Source organism: Aethina tumida, chromosome 1 (assembly GCF_024364675.1).
Source record: "Aethina tumida isolate Nest 87 chromosome 1, icAetTumi1.1, whole genome shotgun sequence".
Classification (NCBI taxonomy): Eukaryota; Metazoa; Arthropoda; class Insecta; order Coleoptera; family Nitidulidae; genus Aethina; species Aethina tumida.
The window spans coordinates 37,408,546-37,427,344 of record NC_065435.1 but is presented as its reverse complement, the minus strand read 5'-3'; the positions used below and the strand labels follow the sequence as shown (position 1 = coordinate 37,427,344).

General features: G+C 38.4%; 1 protein-coding gene and 4 long non-coding RNA genes across 9 annotated transcripts; 2 read left to right on the top strand and 3 right to left on the bottom strand.

The window, feature by feature from the left end:
* Positions 1 to 261: 261 nt before the first annotated feature.
* Positions 262 to 8,484, bottom strand: LOC109601463 (unconventional myosin heavy chain 6-like). The gene is made up of 13 exons (XM_020017711.2): positions 8,297 to 8,484; positions 7,945 to 8,051; positions 7,666 to 7,728; positions 6,950 to 7,435; positions 6,260 to 6,880; positions 6,002 to 6,194; positions 4,470 to 5,923; positions 3,448 to 4,379; positions 3,198 to 3,366; positions 2,229 to 3,132; positions 1,393 to 2,168; positions 830 to 1,312; positions 262 to 736 (listed from the first exon to the last, which is right to left on the bottom strand). Exons 1-13 carry the CDS (start codon positions 8,322 to 8,324, stop codon positions 686 to 688), a joined length of 6,267 nt encoding a protein of 2,088 aa, XP_019873270.2. The 5' UTR covers positions 8,325 to 8,484; the 3' UTR covers positions 262 to 685.
* A 50-nt stretch (positions 8,485 to 8,534) lies between these two features.
* LOC126264202 (uncharacterized) lies at positions 8,535 to 11,007 on the bottom strand. Of its 3 annotated transcripts, none has more exons than XR_007546959.1 (4): positions 10,833 to 10,991; positions 10,741 to 10,772; positions 10,394 to 10,663; positions 8,535 to 10,334 (listed from the first exon to the last, which is right to left on the bottom strand). It is a non-coding gene; the product is annotated as an uncharacterized LOC126264202 (long non-coding RNA). The 3 variants fall into 3 exon arrangements; XR_007546960.1 differs by having other exon boundaries at positions 10,394 to 10,650; XR_007546958.1 differs by having other exon boundaries at positions 10,394 to 10,772; positions 10,833 to 11,007.
* Positions 11,008 to 11,182: 175 nt separating this feature from the next.
* On the top strand, positions 11,183 to 11,592 carry LOC126264203 (uncharacterized). 2 transcript variants are annotated; one of them, XR_007546962.1, is made up of 3 exons: positions 11,183 to 11,351; positions 11,398 to 11,480; positions 11,541 to 11,592. It is a non-coding gene; the product is annotated as an uncharacterized LOC126264203 (long non-coding RNA). The 2 variants fall into 2 exon arrangements; XR_007546961.1 differs by lacking the exon at positions 11,541 to 11,592 and having other exon boundaries at positions 11,398 to 11,527.
* A 216-nt stretch (positions 11,593 to 11,808) lies between these two features.
* LOC126264215 (uncharacterized) lies at positions 11,809 to 12,369 on the bottom strand. Its single transcript, XR_007546975.1, has 2 exons — positions 12,306 to 12,369; positions 11,809 to 12,234 (listed from the first exon to the last, which is right to left on the bottom strand). It is a non-coding gene; the product is annotated as an uncharacterized LOC126264215 (long non-coding RNA).
* Positions 12,370 to 16,576: 4,207 nt separating this feature from the next.
* Positions 16,577 to 17,670, top strand: LOC126264219 (uncharacterized). Of its 2 annotated transcripts, XR_007546983.1 has the most exons (3): positions 16,577 to 16,880; positions 16,963 to 17,102; positions 17,179 to 17,670. It is a non-coding gene; the product is annotated as an uncharacterized LOC126264219 (long non-coding RNA). The 2 variants fall into 2 exon arrangements; XR_007546982.1 differs by lacking the exon at positions 16,577 to 16,880 and having other exon boundaries at positions 16,918 to 17,102.
* The last annotated feature ends 1,129 nt before the right edge of the window (positions 17,671 to 18,799 follow it).

Sequence of the window (18,799 nt, the reverse complement as noted above, 5' to 3'; positions counted from 1 at the left end):
CTGATAAATCATATCAAGTTAAATCTAACTTAACTAAAAATAATAAAATGTCTGTCTGTTGTTTGTTAAATGATTTAATAATAATACATAAAAACATAAAAAAGTACAATATTCACAAAAGCATAAAAATCACAAACGAACGAATATATGATACTAATAAATATCAGTAAAACAAACAGTACAGTAATATTTCCTTAACAACTGTACAAATATATCTTTTAAATATTGTTAATAGTTTAAAAAAAAACATGTATATCAATTAATTAATTAATTAATTAATTCATTTATTTATTTACAATCAATCAATCAATCATATTTTGACTAGTTAAACATGTGTTTATTCTTCCCCTATACGATAATTAATTAATTACGCATGGTTAATCAAAAAACTGGCAGTTATTTATTCCTATAATTATTCATCGTTAATTTTATTTGGAATCGATCAGTCTCATAATAAAAATAATAATTATAAAACTAAACACAGTGAGTTACGGTTGTTTTGGTTTTTTCTTTTTTTTTGGTACTAAAACACAGCCTGAAACGAAAACAACGATCTGAACAACGGAATCGATTTGGGTAATTGTTCGCCGAACGATCGAGTATTAACAGATCAACAATTATTAACAGTAATTATTAATCGATTTATACTCGATTCGGATTATTGATCGGCGAACGTGACTCTTTTCTAGCTCTTGTTCATCGTCTTCTTCAGTTCGATCAAATCGCCGTACAGAACCTGGACAAAGAACAAATGTTGTCAGTCAGTCAGTCAGTCAGTCGAATCAACAATAAAAAAAAATGAATGAATGAATGAATGAAAAAAACCCACCTCCATGTATTCTCCGATTAGCGCCCCGATTTGGAACGCCTGTGCCGTCGTCAGAATCACCTTGCTTTGTTTCTTGTCGCTTCCCGTGACGATCAGAAGACAATTAACCGCGGGCGAGTAGCTGAGCACGCTCGAGTACTCGTAACTGCACAACGCGTTCCGTGATCGGTGCTCCAGCAGATGCAGCCCCTTCTGATCGACGGCCAGCCACAGAACCCGCGGCCAGTTGGACGTGAACGACTGCATCACGTCGAATATCGTGGCCTTGTGCAACGGCCAGCTCTGGATCAGATTGAGGAACGCCTGTTTGGCCTCCGACGACGTCATACCCTTCAACGATTGGTGGTGCATCTGGACTTGTTCGAAGGGAATGGCGGGCACGAGCCGGGTGGGAAGACAGTGGGCCGCGATCGGCCGATAGTCGTGTCGATGCTCGACCAAGTCGCCGAGCTCCAATTGAGCCTGAAGGGCGGTCAGCATCGTCTGTCGAAAACGAATCAACAACAACAACAACAAATTAATTAAGTTTAGCCGGTGCGAAAAATTTTCTACTTTCTACTCACCGCCTCCTTGTCGGTGATCGGAAACCGATCCGTCCTCAGATCGTGCAACACCTGATGGTACAACAGTTCCTTTTCCACCTCGTCCTTCACTCCCAAATCTCCGTCCAGGAACAGATGCTTTTTGAACAAGAAGAAGTGATGTTGCTTCCTTCTGTTGCCGTTCTGATTCGCCACCCTGTACCTCTCCCATTTGGCCATCACGTCCGTCACCTTTTCGTCGTGTGCCAAACTCCTCTCCGAGTTGCCCAACACTTCGTAGATGGCGTAACCTTTTGCGTTCGGACTGAGGCCCATTTTGTCTCTGACTAATTCGAGGACTTCCTTCGCAGTGGCCGACGGATTGAACTCGATCGAATGATATTGGCCGTCCATGAAATGAAACCGGGCGTACACCTGTCGTCTGTTGATGGTGCACAGGATTTCCTCCTTGGACGGAGGGAACTGCCTACGTTTCGTGCCCTGAGTGTTCATCAGGCATTTTTCCGCGAATCTCGCGTACTTGCCTTCCTCGGTGACGAAGTCGGAGGCGCACCGCTTCAGGTGTGCGATCAGGTAACGTCTGATGGCCTTGTTCGGAGGCAGCACCACCGAACAACAGAGAGACAGCAGCGCCCAGTGGCGCAGATTGACGCGCGAGTTCGGGTCGGGATGGTCGGTGGTTTGCTTGATCAGTTGCAGATAGAGTTCGCACAGATGAGTGTCCTTGCGCATGCAACGATCGAGGATAGTTTGGAGGAGGGTGACGTGCTCGTCTTCGGCACGACGGATCGTGTCGCCTGTCAGAACTAACCATAAGAAAGGGCCAAAGTTCGTTAAATCGACGTGACGTGACTTACCGTTCTGTCCTAATCCGGCATAGGTCAGCATGATCTGGAACACCTGCAACATCTGCTGTTCCTCCTGCTCGTTCAGTCTGCTGATGCTCTGTTGCAGCTGCTTGCTGAACGCCCAAAACGCATAATGGAAACCCTTGTACGTTTCGCCGTCTCCTCCGTTCTCCTGTCGTAGCCTCTCCAATTTGTGTTTGCTCAACCGCCTCAGAGTGTTGCGCAAGAATCCGCCCGAAGCTTCGACGGGTCGCTTGACCAGATCCAAATCGACCAACGTGCGGCGACAGTTGATCAAATTGTGATACAAACGGATGCGGTCCTCGTTCGTGATCGTTTTGGTTCGGATCGGTTCGAGTTCGGTAAGCCAGTTGGCCAAATTGGGACAGTAGGACGCGATCAACGAGCCGATCTCGTTTTTCTGTTCGGTCTCGAAAACATAACACTTGTGGTCGTGTCTCAGCAGCGTGATCGTTATGAAGGAGTCGCTCGGGTCGAGCAGGATGCTTTCGATCTCCTGATACTTGAACTCGTTCAACACGAACTTGTCGTCGTTTTTGATGAGCATGATGCCGTCGCAGTTGACGCCCAACACGACGCTGTTGCCGAAACTCCAGTATCCTCTGTACGTGACTTTGAAAAGACTGCTCCCGTAGAGCGGATACTGCATCACGCAACTCAAGTACAACGCCTTGGCAGTTAACTCGCCCCTGTTGGCTCCGTACTGTTTGTGTGCCTGATAGAGAATGGGGATCCACACGTCGTCTCCGCGCGTCTTGCTGATGCGATACGGGAGGTAGGTGTCGATGTCGCGGTAGTAGTCGAGCCGGTCTTTCGGGTCGCCGAGGGAGATTTGCGCTTGCAGCCCGGCCAATTGGAGGGCGACTTTTTCGGTGACGGGGAAGTCGTCGCACTGAAACGATTGATTGATTGATTGATTGATTGATTGATTGATTGATTGATTAGTGCACTGCTCACCTTGACGACACTGTAGACGGCCTGGGCGTACAGCAAATTCACTTCGACCGGATCCTGACTCAGCTCTCTGAACGAACGGAACAGTCGCCTCTTGAACACGAATCTGTTCTCGCCGCCGCCCAAACTGGTGTTCCTCCTACCCAACGTGGACACCAATTTGTTCTGGGCCCTTGAATAGAATATATATATGTTGTACTATTGTACAAGATTGAACGAAAGACGAGAGACGAAAGAGTAATTTGATACGTACGTTTCCCACTGCGCAATGACGTCGTACAGATAATAATGGGCCCTGACGTGTTCTTCGCCGTCCGGCCTGCTCTGATAAATCGCCCAGCCGTCGAGGTTCTTCAAGTTGAGTCTTTCGGCCAGTTTCCGGGCGGCGTCGCCGGCCGTGTCGGTGGGATGGACGTCGATCGCTTTGGTTCTGCCGTCCAAGAAGAAAAATCTGCAAACGATCGTCCCCAATCGTTTCATGGCCGCCACTTCGACGCTCGAAGGCGGCTTCTCTCTCGTCGTCACCTTCGTGTTGTTGCAATTGTCCAAGCACCACTGTACGTACTGACTGATTCTGCCGCCGTGTGCCAAGTTCTTTCTCAAGAACGACACGAAGTACCTGTGCAGCAGCTTGGAGGGCTGGAAGGCGACCACGCACAGGCACAGCAACAGCCAGACGCGTTCGGTTCCCTCGGGATTCGGATTGTTGGTGGCCTGTCTCATGCATTGCACCAACACCTCGTCGCGCAGTTCTTCGCGTTCGAGCGCGTAGCCGATTATCGATTGGATCACGAGCAGCTCGCGTTCCGCGTTCAACTCGCCCTTTATGTACTTGCACAGGTCCCTGAAAATGATGCAGGCAACGTTCACGTTGTCCGGATCGTACATGTGAATGTGGGAGTTCGGTATCGAACTGCCTTTGTAGAACGTGACCATTTCGTATTTCGGCACCATTTCCACGTTCTTCTTTCTGGTTAGCGTCGCCATTATGGTTCCTTCGGGGCTCCTCTCGTGCTGATTGAAATACTTGTTCGCGAACTCCAACATGTCGTGATGAAGGGAGTCCTCCGTCGAAAGTTTGTTCTCGTCCTGGAACTCTTGAAGTTTCTTTTCCACTCGGAATTTGCGCCTCTGTTCTCGTTCCACGTTCGGCTCCGTCACCACCACCTCTCGACTGTTTCGTTTCTGCAACGACCACATCACACAACGAGGAATTGAATTAATAATTAATTAATCGTGCCATTAAACCATTCTATTACGTACTACTATACTTACGTTCAACATTTTTTGAGGTGAATCCGGAAGACGTGGCGGCGCGGGAAGCGGAGGCGGCGAAACCGTTTCCTCCCTCGGCAAGACGGCCTCGTATATCGGCTCCACGTTGCCGCTGTCGCGTTGTTTCTTTTCGATCTCCTCCTCCGGTATTTCGACAGGAGCGGTCGTCGCAACTTCGGCCGACGAGTTTTGGAACGGCGGCGGGGGAGGCGGAGGTTCCGTCGGTTCTGGGAGCGACGGCAGACCCAATTTTGGCGGAGCCGGCGCCGGTGCCGGTTGCTTTTGTTCGTTCGCCAAACCCTCCAACTCTTGCTGGATGACCGTCTCCAGTTCCACGTCCAAGTCTTCGACCAGTTCGTCCATTTTGACGCCGATCTCGTCGATAATTTTGTTGCTGGTCTGAGGCTGGACGTCGGACAGGAACGCAAACAAATTGTCCAGGTCGACGGACTCGTTTTGTTCCAGTTTCGGTTTGAGTTGTTCCGCCATGTGACTGAGCGTCGCTATCTCCTGCTCGGCCGCCTTTTCCAACGTTTGACGTTCGATTTCCTCCTGGAGCAGACGGCTCTCTTCGCGGCGCTTCATCTCCTCGTCGACGCGTCGCATCTCGCGCAAAGCGGCCGCCACTTCGCGAGCGAAAACGCCGCGCAACCTTTTCTGGATGACGACGGCCGCGCGGCGCTTTTTCAAAAACAGGATCCGGAGCTTCCAGCCCCTGTACGCGTGCTGTATCTTCAAAATTGCGTTGCGCTTTCGGAGGTAGTCGCGCCGCTTGATCCAGCATCTGAACGTTTTTTGTATCAAGACCGCTTTGGCGTGCACGATTTTGTTTCGGGTGTCTTCGAGCGGTTCGTGCACGTGGGACCGCAGAAACACCTTGTTCCTTCCCAATTGCCATTCCGCTTTCGGCAAATCGTAACTCGTGAGCAAACTCTGACAAGCTTCTCTCACGTTCGACGACGACGACGACGACGACGACGATCGACTTTTGGAAAGACAATGGAAGCGCTGGATGAACTCGTCGAAGGTCATGTGAATTGGGAAGCCCTCCTTCCTTATCCTGATTATGTCCAACATCCCCAAATATTTCAGTTGGTCCAGCACCAAAGTGTTGTCGTAAATTTTCGGCAGTTTGTCTTTGTTCGGTTTGATGCAGCGCACGTACCACGGCTTCGTGCTCTGCAACACGTCCACCAATGCCTGAAGTTGATACCTGAACGTGTCCGACACTGTCGGCTTTCCCTTGCTCGTGCCTTTCGACACCGTCAACTGATTCGCGTCTTGAAACGTGCTCAAAACTTGCACGAACTCGTTCTTGCTTCTCGACAGGATGTCGAAGAACACGTCCTGTTGCACGTCTCGGTTCTTATCGACGAATCCGTTCACGTTGTACATGACGCAACCGGCGTAATGACGGATGCCGAACTCCGTTTCCCATTTTCTTCTGTCGTCACCTTGAAAAATGAAATTCGACGAAAACGATACAAGTTAGTTAGCATACACAGATGATACTACGTAACTTTACTACTCACCCTTAACGTATCTTTCGTGATTTTCAAACTCCGAATGAAGGTTAGAAATGTAGGAAGCGTCGCAGCCTCTCGGCAAATGGCACTGCTCCGACAACAGCCTCAAGATGCATCTCGGAGCCTTTTCTATCAACTCCAAACACAAAGTGTTGTCCGTGAATTCGATGTGATTGTAATCGATGCCTTCTTCTTCGTACTACAAAACGGATTAGGAAGTTTAGATTTTAGTAGAAAAGGAAGAAAAGGATGGAGGAGACTCACGATGTCTTGTTCCAGTGCGAAGACGTAGTGATTGAAGAACTTGTGCAGTTTCTCGTTCGTATAGTTGATGCACAGTTGTTCGAACGAGTTGGTATTGAAATTTTCGAAACCGAAGATGTCTAGCACGCCCAAAAATCGGCTCGAATCTTTTCCCGGATTCGTACACGTGTTGATGTGTTGTATCAGCCAGGCAAACGTTTTCGAATACAACGCTTTGGCCATGGCGTGTCTGTTCTCTTTCGCTTCTTGGATCCTCAACGGTATTTCGGTGATGTTGCCTCTGACGTTGATCTGTCGCTTGAGCAACACCTGCTCCACTTGTTCCGTCTCCAAGCTCAACAGTGTCGAGACGACTTCGACGATCTCTCTGTCCGTTGCGCTCAGCTGACAGTTTTCGCCGTCCACATCTTGGAACTGCAAGTTGCCGAGCCACAATATCGCCGACAACGTTTGGAAAATGCCTTGGCACATGTTCGAGGGCACTTGCAATACGTTAAAGGCCAGTCGTAAGTTGTCCAATTTTTTCGCGTCGCCGTCCATTTTCACGCAGTCGGATTGGTTCAGATAGTTGTAAAACTGGGCGTCCCGCAGATTCAGTTGCGTCCTTAACTCCTCGTTGTTCTAAATAGGTAATAAAACAATAATCAATCAATCATCGAGGATCGAACGAAATTATTATTAATTAGTTACTTTGGCGCCTTCGACCAGCTGATAGAAGACGTGATAATTCCTTTCGCCGCGCCCTTGGAACGTCAGTCGCGACTGCTCCAGCAGATAATCCTGCACTATGCATCCGGCAATCATCCATCTCGAATCGAAACAGACCTGCATGAACTTGCCGAATCGGCTGGAATTGTCGTTCTTGACCGTCTTCGCGTTGCCGAACGCCTCCAAGATCGTGTTGGCTTCCAAAATCTGTTGTTCGATCCAGGTGGAGACACCCGTGGTCACCGAGCACAGATATTGTAAGATGAATCGTGTGTTTTCGGTTTTGCCGGCGCCGCTCTCGCCGCTGATCACCAAGCTTTGGTTGCGAGACTTCGGGCCCGCGCCCGCGCCCCCGACCGCGACCGCCCCCGCGTCCGACTGCAGATCCGAGTACGCGGCTTCTGCAAGTGCGAAAACGTGGGGTTCGACATCGCTCAGTTTTTGCCGGTTGTATTTCTGCACGTATTCCTACAACATACACACATCGATTCGATTAAACAAACGTTATTAAAGCAGGACGAGAGCAATTTTCGTGTTCCGTATTTCGTATTTCGTATTCGTCTCGCGTCTTGATAATTTAATGCATGCAAATGCGTTTCCGGCTGATTATGACAAAGATAATGTCGGGTTCTCTTGGGAATTTCATGACGCTGAAAATGCCTCTTAAAAAACGGAAGTTGTAAATTAAAATTGTTTACCTGTGAATAAATGTCGATGTCTTTGTATGGATTTACTGCAACCAATATTGTTCCTGTGTAAGTCTGGAATGGTCGATTAAGGAGATAAAAATACAGGAAATGTCTTTTGTATGAGTCACAATCAAACAATCAATTATCGAATATTGATTCACTTTCAAATTACTATTATTATCACTTTAAAATTCAATATTTAAACAGTTACTCATATTTCAGACTGGTATGGGTAATACCAATTTGTTTACATGATCTGTGTATAGCAACATTTTTAATAAAGGATACATATATTCTGTCATTTTCGTAGCGAACTCGTAAATTTCTGTTGATTACTTCTTCATCTAAAACTGTTAATCTAGTCATATCAGGCACTCCATTTTCAGGAACTGTGCCTAAAATAAATGTAATTATTTAATATGTTTTTAATTATTATACACATGAATTTTATCTAAATATATTTAAAATTAATCTAATAAATTCCACTTTATTTTAAATTATTAATGTAATTTCAAATAATAACAATATATTCTGGGGTGAGTGAAAACGTCAATAAAGTATACCGCCTTCTTTTAGGGTGGAACCGAAACTGTGAATAGGTCTGATATCATATCGTATTGAATGTATTACAAAAGCTTACCAGCTGTTAAATAATCCAAATTGATCATTTTGTTTCGACGAATTTTGACACATATATACAAAAATATCGGCTGCAAATATCAAAACACACTTTCCGTCGACAACAAAACCTGAGATCGAAACGAAATTATCGTCATCTGTCGATGAATCCGTAAAGTTGCCGATTTTGCGCAGAGCATTAATAAACAAACGAATTATATCTCTACGAAACTACTTCTCATGTTAGTAACGTTTCGGTAAAGTTGCATTATAGCGGCCTGAAATTATGTTGGTAGTTCCCGCAGGCGCATTAGCGTCAAGAATTCTCACAACGTTGCCGTATCTGATATTTTATTACTTAGTGAGATATTTTGTAACATTCCGACGAGCAAAAAATGTACATTATAACGTAACCTAATTTTTTTTAATTTATATTTTCAATAATTTACGGAAAATTTTGATTGAAAAAAAATCAAATATGTAAACTTCCGTTTTACCAATTTTACCATCACAGATAAAGTTACATTTATTATCGATTAAATTTACTGAAAGTTTACGAGATATCCGTTGGTGCTTGTTTGTTTTATTTTATGATATATTTTTGGAATTTTATTATCTTGTTTATTTATTTTAAAAATATTCTTTCTTTTTGATGAACTGTTAGGTTCGGTTAGGTATTTCTTTTTTTTTTTGAAAACATTCAATTTTTAAATAAACTTTCTGAAAAAAGAATAGGCATACAGTGGAAATTTTTTTCTACAAAAATTTCAAGGGAAAACCTTAAAAATAAGTATTGTTCAAATTTAAAATTATTTGATTGACCAACACCGAGTTCTCATTACGAATAAAAATAAAACATTTAAAAAAATATAAGAAAGGAAAATGTGGGTTTTTAACGAAATTTTGAAAAAAATAGGCATATAATATAGAAAAATTTTTTCATAACATAAATAAAAATATAAAATAAAACACTCTAATTAAAAACATATTGTGTCCTAAGACAAACTAAAATTGAACTAAAAAAATTTCCGTTTCTTCTATATTTATTCCGCCACACAAATTCATGTAGGTGGGAAACAAATAATGCTTCAGACGTTCCAAATTGGCGCCGCAACTTTCTTTTGGCCCTCATCCACATGTTTTCAATGTTTTGTGTATGGATGGTGGCATCATCAGGATCCACAAAATTTCTCTCATGAATAATTCTATCATGAGTGTAGATCCCATCCCTAATTGTATCTACCCCATCATATGCCCTCCATCCATCTGATATAATATGGGATCCGGGTAAAATATACCTATTAAATCATGACACTTTTAATTTTAAAAAGGAAACTATAAATAAAAATAACTCAAAAGGTATTCTGTAAGATAATAATAAAATAAACTCAAAAGGTATTCTGTAAAATAATAATAAATCATAATTGATAAAATCTTAATACTACCTGTCTTAATGTTACCTGTCATCCATCTGGTTTGGCATATATTTGTTTAAAACATCACTTACCATAAATTGTTTTTTGTCTAAAAATAGTAACTACAGTGCAATTTTCCTTATAAATCGAGAAATTTCCATGGAAAATCTGCGATTTATTTGGAAATGAGCATGCATTCATCAATTATAAGCTATTACAAAGCCCTAATCAGAAATACATTCAAACCTCTGAATCATTTCGTGGAGGGTTGCAGTTGTCCTATCAGGAACTTCAACAAGGAAGCATTTCCCTGTTCCCCTTTCAATTCCTCCAAATACCCACTGTCCCTCAGTCCACCGACCTCTATTATATTTGCGGTGGAAAAACTTGGACTCGTCAATCTCCACCGTTTTGGGCTCGAGAGTTTCCTCATCAAAACCCCCAATAACGTCCGGATTATTTATGAGGTCCACCTCACAAATTTCCCGGCAAAACGAACACCAGTCCACTATTGTGTGGGTGGAATTTGAACCAAGGTGGGCCTCCCTCTTAATGTCTTCGTGTGGCATTTCTATGCTCCAACAATAAATAATGATCATTGATTGCAGCAAACTAAGTTTGCTGTTAGCAAAAAATGAGCCATGCCTAAATAAAAATTATTAATAATTTACAATAAGATTCAGTAAAAAAAGAACCAGTTTCACCTTATCGATTTTCGGGTGGTACATAATCGGCATTTCCACCGAAAACCGTCTATTCCACCTGAATATTTGTTTAGAGACATAGGAATGTCACACACATCGCACGTGAAATGGTTTTTTATTAAGCCTCTTCTGGCCAACCACTCCATCATCTCTTTTTTTGATTCGGGGAAATCTCTTAAACAATGATTTTCAATTTTAATTTCCTCAACAGTGAGGACTTCGTCAACAATTTCTGTTGGCGCCATTATATTCAAATCCTTAAAAAAAAAACTAAACAATTTTGTTTCAAAATTATTATTATTCATAGCTAATAGCTAATATTATAATTAAAATAAATATATGAATACCTAAAAATACTAAACTAAAGCTATAGCACAATCTGAAATAGTTGAAATAAGATTAATAATATAATATATATTTAAATTAATTTTTTACTTACCAACAAATTTAATATAATACCAAATCAAACACAATAAAAATTGTCTATAAATCAAACTAACACAAATTAATAAACACGAAGATAAAACTACACAAAAGGATAAACACGAACACAGGTTAGAAACAAAATATTGAATGAAAATATAAAAAGTCACAGCGGCAACGTTGCGTCCAATTTCGAGGTTCCAGAATTGCCAACTTAATCTTAGGCCGCTATAATGCAGTTTTACCAACGTTTCTTATATTTTATTCCTTATATCTGAGTAAAATCGACAATTTCAAACATTTAGTCAATTTAAAAATTAACTTAAATATAGTAAAATTACCAGATTTCAGTTGGCCACCCTTAAATTGACCTATCAGAATGTCAAGAAGCAAAGTGCTCAAATTTCTGAATGATAATGTGGTTTTAATTACAGGAGTAACATTAATTATCGGTATCCATTGGGGATGGTATAAATTACAACAGTTTCCATATTTTGTCGGTCAAGAATATCGTAAAGAAATGCCTCTGATTGCTGTAAGTTTTTTGTGAAAATAGATTTAACGTAATAAATGGTTTTCAGGCTGCCAAAATGATTAAAAATAAAATTGCAGGACAAGGGACACAGTAGTAATAAATTATTTATATGTGAATAATGTAAAATTGGTAAATTATAATCTATATGAAAAAAATATATTTTCCTGTATAACTGTGAAATGATTTTAGTTAATTGGTGATATTTCAAAATATTTTTATCATTATTATAATAGTAAGAAAACTATATTCTCCAGTAAGACTTAACTTTGTCTAGGTAAAGTTGACATTTATTGATCTTGTGTCATGATATTGATTAACATTTACTAGCCAAAGTTGGCTTTTTTTAGGAAAAGCATACACTTACTGTCTTAAATTAGTAAAAGTTGACATTTTTCAAGAAAATGGTTTACTGCCTAATAAAAAATAACACAAGAAATTGTAATAATACATAAAGAGATGGAAATGTTTATCATTTATTACAGCAAGAAAAAGGATTTCTAGTTAGTGTTGTAAGAGCATTAGACAAATCTTTGTCCACTTCCAAGTAATTGTAGAGTTGACAGTTGAGTCTTCATAGGTATTTGTCTATCCATTGACACTTCATTTTGTGGATAACGTACAAGGGATTCTTACTGAATAAAGTTCTGATAAAATATTATATATATAGTAACATTTATTTATTTTAACCTGAAAAAATTACCTTGTAAAAACTGCTTCTTGTTTCAATTCTATATAATCAAAGCATAGAAGAAACTTCATTTATTTCCTTTTTGATAGTCTCAGTAGACTTACCCAGAGGATAATCACCATACTCTATAATCCAATCTTCAGCATTTTAATTTCTTTCATTTTTTCAGAATTTTGGTTCTCGTTTCTGAATTTGCTATTTTTATTTTTTTTTACATTTTAAATATAGCTATCATATTTCAATATGGTTAAAGCTAGTGAATTTACCTTGGAAGTGGAGCTCTTTTATTTAACAAAATCGTATGCTTTGGAGTCTGTGATAATTATTCCCTGCAAAAAGTAATTATTGAATTGTAGATACACAGTAAACTTTAGTCACTACAGTATTATAACAATCAAATTAAAGATGTGCACAGTTACGTTTTTAATTAAATTTCACCATTAAAATTTGATAGTTTAAAATTATAAAATATCTTTAATATGAGTATGTTCAGAATATATTTTAATCTTTTATTTATTTTATAATAATTGCAAAATATTCTGTATTCAAAACAATCAAATTAAATTAGTTTGGTTTTAAATATTGAAAATAACTAATGCAATATCACTTTTTTTGTCCTCTGCAGTCTTCTATATATTTTAGCACTTTATGGTCGATCTTAAGAAACAACATTTAAAGATATGCCATAGATTTATACAATAGATGAGTGTCAATATTAACAAGATTCTTTCCTAAGTGATTTATTAAATTACACAAAATTTATCAATTACTAAAGAAGAAACATTTACATGAAGATTTAGGTCTAATCTCAAGAAATTATATGTGACAGATTAGTCAGTATTAATTAGTGAACTTGTTTTGATGTCAATAAAAAGTGGTAGCAAAATTAAAGGTTAACTTAAATCTTTATATAAATGTTTTTTTCCTCAGTAATTGATAAATGTTGTGTATTGTAGTAAACCACAAAGGAAAGAATTTGATTAATAATGACACCCATCTATTGTATATATCCTTGGCATATCTAAAAATATTGTTTCTTAAGTTCGACTGCAAAATGGTAAAATATGCAGTTGTTTTCGATATTAAAATCCAAACTTCTTTTCCTGTAATAAATATTATTTAATGAATTAAACTTATTAGTAATTACAATCAATTATAGATTTTAAACAGATATTAATTAGAATTGATTGTTTTGAATATAGAATATTTTTTTGTTAGGCGTTGACGATACCGCGTAGACCAAACATACGAATTAAAATACATAGAGTAGGCCACAGAACACCTCTAGAGTAGGTATCAGGATTTCGGCTACGTATCGATTGCTCGAAATATCAATTGCTCGAAATAATGGGGACATGTCATGGAAGTAAAGTATACACGTGATTAAATACGTAGTGTCCGGCTGCTAGTAATTAAGTATTGCCAACTAATAAACATGTGGATTTTAGTCAATAGTAGTTCTGATTAATCAATAGTAATCCAACTTAACCTAAATTTAATAATCAAATATAAATAGAATTTAATTTCGACGGTATATATTTAAGGGATTGTAAGCACTACTTTCAATAACAATATGACAATAGTTGTCAGAGAATAATGTATCAGTTGTATGTATTGGGTTATTAATCTGTGACAGACTTCTAAATGATAATTTATTCCAGGGTATGGTATCTTAATATAACATAACATTTATAACGTCAAACGTTGTGGGATTGAAAGTAGAAAGCCATTTGTATTAATATAATAATTTTATTTAAAATTTGTAAGCAAGAACAATTAATATAGTATAGTAACTAATTGTTGTTCAATTCTATTAGTAATTTAATTTAACAAATTAAACAAATTATAAGAAAAAAAATCTAAAACTATTAGACTAAGTTCACCTAATATCACCTTGGTGGATAATCTGAAATATAGAGTTAATTTAATATTGAATATTTTTTATATCATTTTTACCTTATATTGGGGTATAAGTACCAATAATAATAATTTGAAGCATTTATTATCATCTGCACAAAAATCATAGCTTTGCAAAATAAAACATTAATGACCTTATTGTGTGTATACACAAATTTAGGTTTCAACTTAGTCTTGTGCCAAATTTCAACAGTTTTTCTAATTAATTTTAATTGCTTTCAGATAAATGTTATTTGTCCCTGTATGAAGATGCAATGATGGAGGAGAACTGGTGGTAAAATACATTATCAACTTAGATATTTCAAAAATATATTTTGTTAATTTTAATTATCTTATGATCAAATGAATCTGATCAAATATCTGTACTCATCACAGTTCAATGTGATGGTGGTGGAGAATCGGGACTAAAAACATATATACAAAAATCATACAAATACATATTAATCATAGACATTTTAGGTTGGAGGTCTTTTGAAGATTGTGCCAGAATTGTGTGTTGGAGGAGAACAGGGGCTAAAATATATATTCAGATTAGACTTTTGAACAAACTATTTAAATATATTAATTACTTTATGGTTGGAGGTCTTTTAAAAGTGCTGCAGTGCCAGAATTGTGTGTTGGAGGAGAACAGGGGCTAAAATATATATTCAGATTAAATTTAGGTTAAGGGCTGAAATATATTTTAGATTAGGGTTTAAAGAGTGGCGGTCTGACAGGCGCAAAATAGTGAAGAGGTTTTGGTTCCACCGGTAAAGCCATTGGGGCCACCTCAGGGACATATACATCAGCCACTGCGGGTGCCTCTCCATTCACCTTTTTCCCTGGCTTTATGGCTGCCATTTGCGGTATTACAGGAGGAACAGGCGCCTGAATATTGGTTACGATGTCTCCATCATCAAATACCCCAATATCCGGATTTATCACTATTTCTAAGCCATCGATGAGATGGCTTGGACGACTAAGGAATAAACCTATGTCCTGCTCTTCAAGTAGTTGTCTTTGTGCGTTTGCTGCTAAAATTAATATTTTGTGATAAAAGATATGATAGTTAACATACCTATCCTCCTATTTATACGTGTGTAGCGCGCCCTGGGGGTATTTGGCTCTTGGAGGCCTCGTGTCATTCGCTTGCCTTTGTGTTCTCCATGTTTAAGAGATGAGCAACAAATTCCCAAATGTTAGGAGGTTTTTCAATCATTCTAACTAGAGAATTGTGGAATGATTTCAAAGAATTATTCGCTCTCATCTCTTCGCCAAATACCGAAACATTTATCCTGCTCCATTGGCGCTTTAGGTACGTGACAAATGCGGCAATCATTTGTTCCTGTCCTTGGACGCCATTTCTCATCCATGCCTCCTCTTCCTCAATGCCAGCCAGAAAATTGGGTTGAGGGAGAAGGGGTAGTACCATTGCCATATGTACCCATTGTCTCTTTGTTGTCCTGTACATTGAGGTGCCCAATAAGCTCCAGTTGCCGACCTTTCAAATATACTGGCTTGACATAATGGAACCAACAGCTCACAATTCTAACCTTCGATCTGTCCATAATAGCCAAACGCAACGCCCTTTCATAGTCGGCCATAATGCTCCCAACAACTATTTCTTCTCCTAACACCTCCTCCTTGAGGTACCTTAGCAACATATTGTATGCTGCCCTATCACGCCTCTCCATTAAAACATAAAAAATCGGGAATATCGTCCGCCAGTACCTCAGGTGTGTGATAAATAGGGGACAATACTAAATGTGCCATCCATGTGCAGGTTGATTTTTCCCAATTGTCGAGTTTCGTCGACAACAGTGGGAGAGCAAAATACAACCATTGACGCCCCTGGCTGCCCCAGTAGCCCTCGAAATACTGGCCTCCTTTGTGGTCCGGCCTTCGTCGCGAATCGGCTAAAACTAAATAACATCCATATTACGTATGAGTTTTTTTTTATAAAATCAAACAATTATTGTTAAAATCAAATTATAAATGAAAATGTTACGAGATATTTTTATGTTCATTACATTTATTATTTTGAATTAGACTTCTCATAAAGTAAGTTATAAAATAAAAAAATAACAAAATAGGTGACAAAAAATTATTATTATATTAATATTAGGATATATATTTTATTAATAGATATAATTATGAGATATGAATATACTGAAAATTAAAAGAAAATGTTCCATACAAAACATTATTAGATAACACCGTTCCATTCGCAAAAACTCTGCAAGTTGTTCTAAAGACCTGGGAATTGGTGGAACTTTGGCATTCCGTGTCCGATGCATCATTTAATGGATGGCACCCGCGTATCCCTCTTGACGTCTCGCAACTCAATATTCCTTGCCTCCTCCTCCACATATATAGCATGAAGAGGCAAAAATTCTCTGGCGGCACGATGCCTTAAAATTTGCTTAAATCGCAAATTTTCAATCACCTCCAAATTAATATAGTGATTATGGCCATTATTAAGAATCAAATCATTCCTAATAACACCCCTGGCACTGCACGTCTTCCTTCAACAGTAAAAATACACTAGATTGCCGGGAAGAACCTGACGGTAATCTGCCTGCCCGTTTCTCTATGAAAATAGAGGGTAGAGTTTCTTTTACTCTCAATCACTTCCATAATATTTTCCATTTCGACGCCATACCAGATGCACCTGCTCCAGTGGCAATCGCAGCACCAGTACCAGCATCTATACCAGTACAAGTACAAGCACCAGAACCAGCACCAATTCTAGCCTAAGTTCCAGCACCAGTACGAGTTCAAATTCCACTGCCAATACTAGCCCCAGTTCCAGTTCCAGATGTAGTACCACCACTTGTGCCTAATGTGTGACAAGTTCCACACACTGTAACTGTCCGGTATAATGACAGAGATCCGCCTCCACTACATTATTTTACACCCAGAAGACTGACAACTTCCAGCACAGAGTGATTATTAAAACACAAAATAGATAAATTGATATTAACCTTGTTCATGTTGAAATTACAGTAAATAAAGAAATAATTTTAGGGAGACGGATTTGAATTATTTGCACATGCTTCATGTGTAAGTAGTTTCGAGAAGCCTGTTGATGAATTAGGCCACCCCAGGATGCGGACTCACCGTATGAGCTACTGCATGAAATGACACCTATTGACCTCTCACTATAGGTAAATTGATGTTATGATGTTAACCATATTTATGTTGAATTTAATTTATATTTAGTAAATACGAAAATGATTTTAGGGAGTCGGAATAAAATTATTTGCACTTGCTAAATATGTAAATAATATCCAGATGAATTGTGATGAACTATAGGACCACAGAATTCAGTCCCACTTACTAGTTACTCAATCATGTTACAGTGAACTTTTTACCTTTAAAACGTAAAACACATTTAATTTAAAGATTTTGATGACGGATTTCGAAGATATTGTTTGGTTGTAAGATCAAATCAAATTTACTTGAAAGACGACAACGTGTTTCTAAACTACATATTTCGAATTAGGATTAATTGAATTAACCATAACTCTTGCCTATAATTGGACAGGGTGACATGCTATAAGGTGACGTAATCTTAGCAACATAATTGTTATTTTCTTTTATTTGACAAACAAACTTCCTTCGTTTCTATTGAAACATGAAAGCTTGCAAAACGTCACTCAATCCAATACTCACTCCCAAATGTCCGTTTATTTTTGTAATTACTAATTAATTAAAATTTTATTTATGTATATATACATCAGGCTAGTTATCTTCCTTTCAATTTCATCCCTCACCTCTCTTAGCAACAAAATATATATCGGCATTTAAGTATAAAGTTAACAATGTTAACAAAAACAATTTCTATTCACATGTTAATTATCTGCAGAATCACAGACAGTATTTCTTTGATTCAAAATAAATGTCGACGAGAGATCTGCAACTGATTTGATTTCAGTGACTCGTAATCGAAACCTTCAGACAGTAGGTTGCTATTATTGTAAATGTTTAAATATTTCACCTTTTTAAATCAAAAGATAATTCACCTAGTTGATTCTTTAAGCAAGAATTAGTGAGCGGCAAATTTCAACTAGGTACTGAATTTTTTCTATCACGTTTGGTTGGATTATTACCCTCAAACAACACTAAGATACCAATCTTTCCAAATTTGCTAATTTTATGTCGAAATTTAATTTGATTCCTCATCTCTGGATGACAACTTCAAATAATGTCAACACAATTTATTAGCAAAATCATGAAAAAGTGATTTACTCTTTACAACTTTCTGCGTAAAGATTTGCAATCTTTGTTCAGTTGAAATTTATAATTAATAGCTCTATCATTTGTAATTTTGTTGAAATTTTCATCTACGTTTGTGCATATATATTTTAAGTGTCTCCACGTTTTATTGAGAGCTGACAAATTGGACAACTTGGCCTTAGTTACTGATTTATAATCGCGATTATAGGAACCTGGGATCCTATTAAGAAGTATTTTTCTAAAAAATCTTTATAAACATTCAAGAGGTGAAACACAATTTACTTTACCTACATGCTCCATACTTGCTTTAAAATAATGTTCAAATCGTGGTGGTGAATCAAAACTTGAAGATTGTGATGCACACTATAAATTGAATTTTGCGAATGTTATTTGATGGGATAAGAACCCTTTAGAAGATAAATAAAAGTTGCTCAAGTTTTTTGTGCTCTTCGCAATAACTAAATGAACAAGTTTAGAAGGTAAATTTACCAAAGAATAGTTTTGTACATAATCTGGGTTCAATAGCAACGAAGGCAGTTTGTTTATCAAACAAAAGAAACACATTCAATATTCATACATTCTTCCTTTCTATTTACCTGGAAGAATATCATCATCTAACACATGT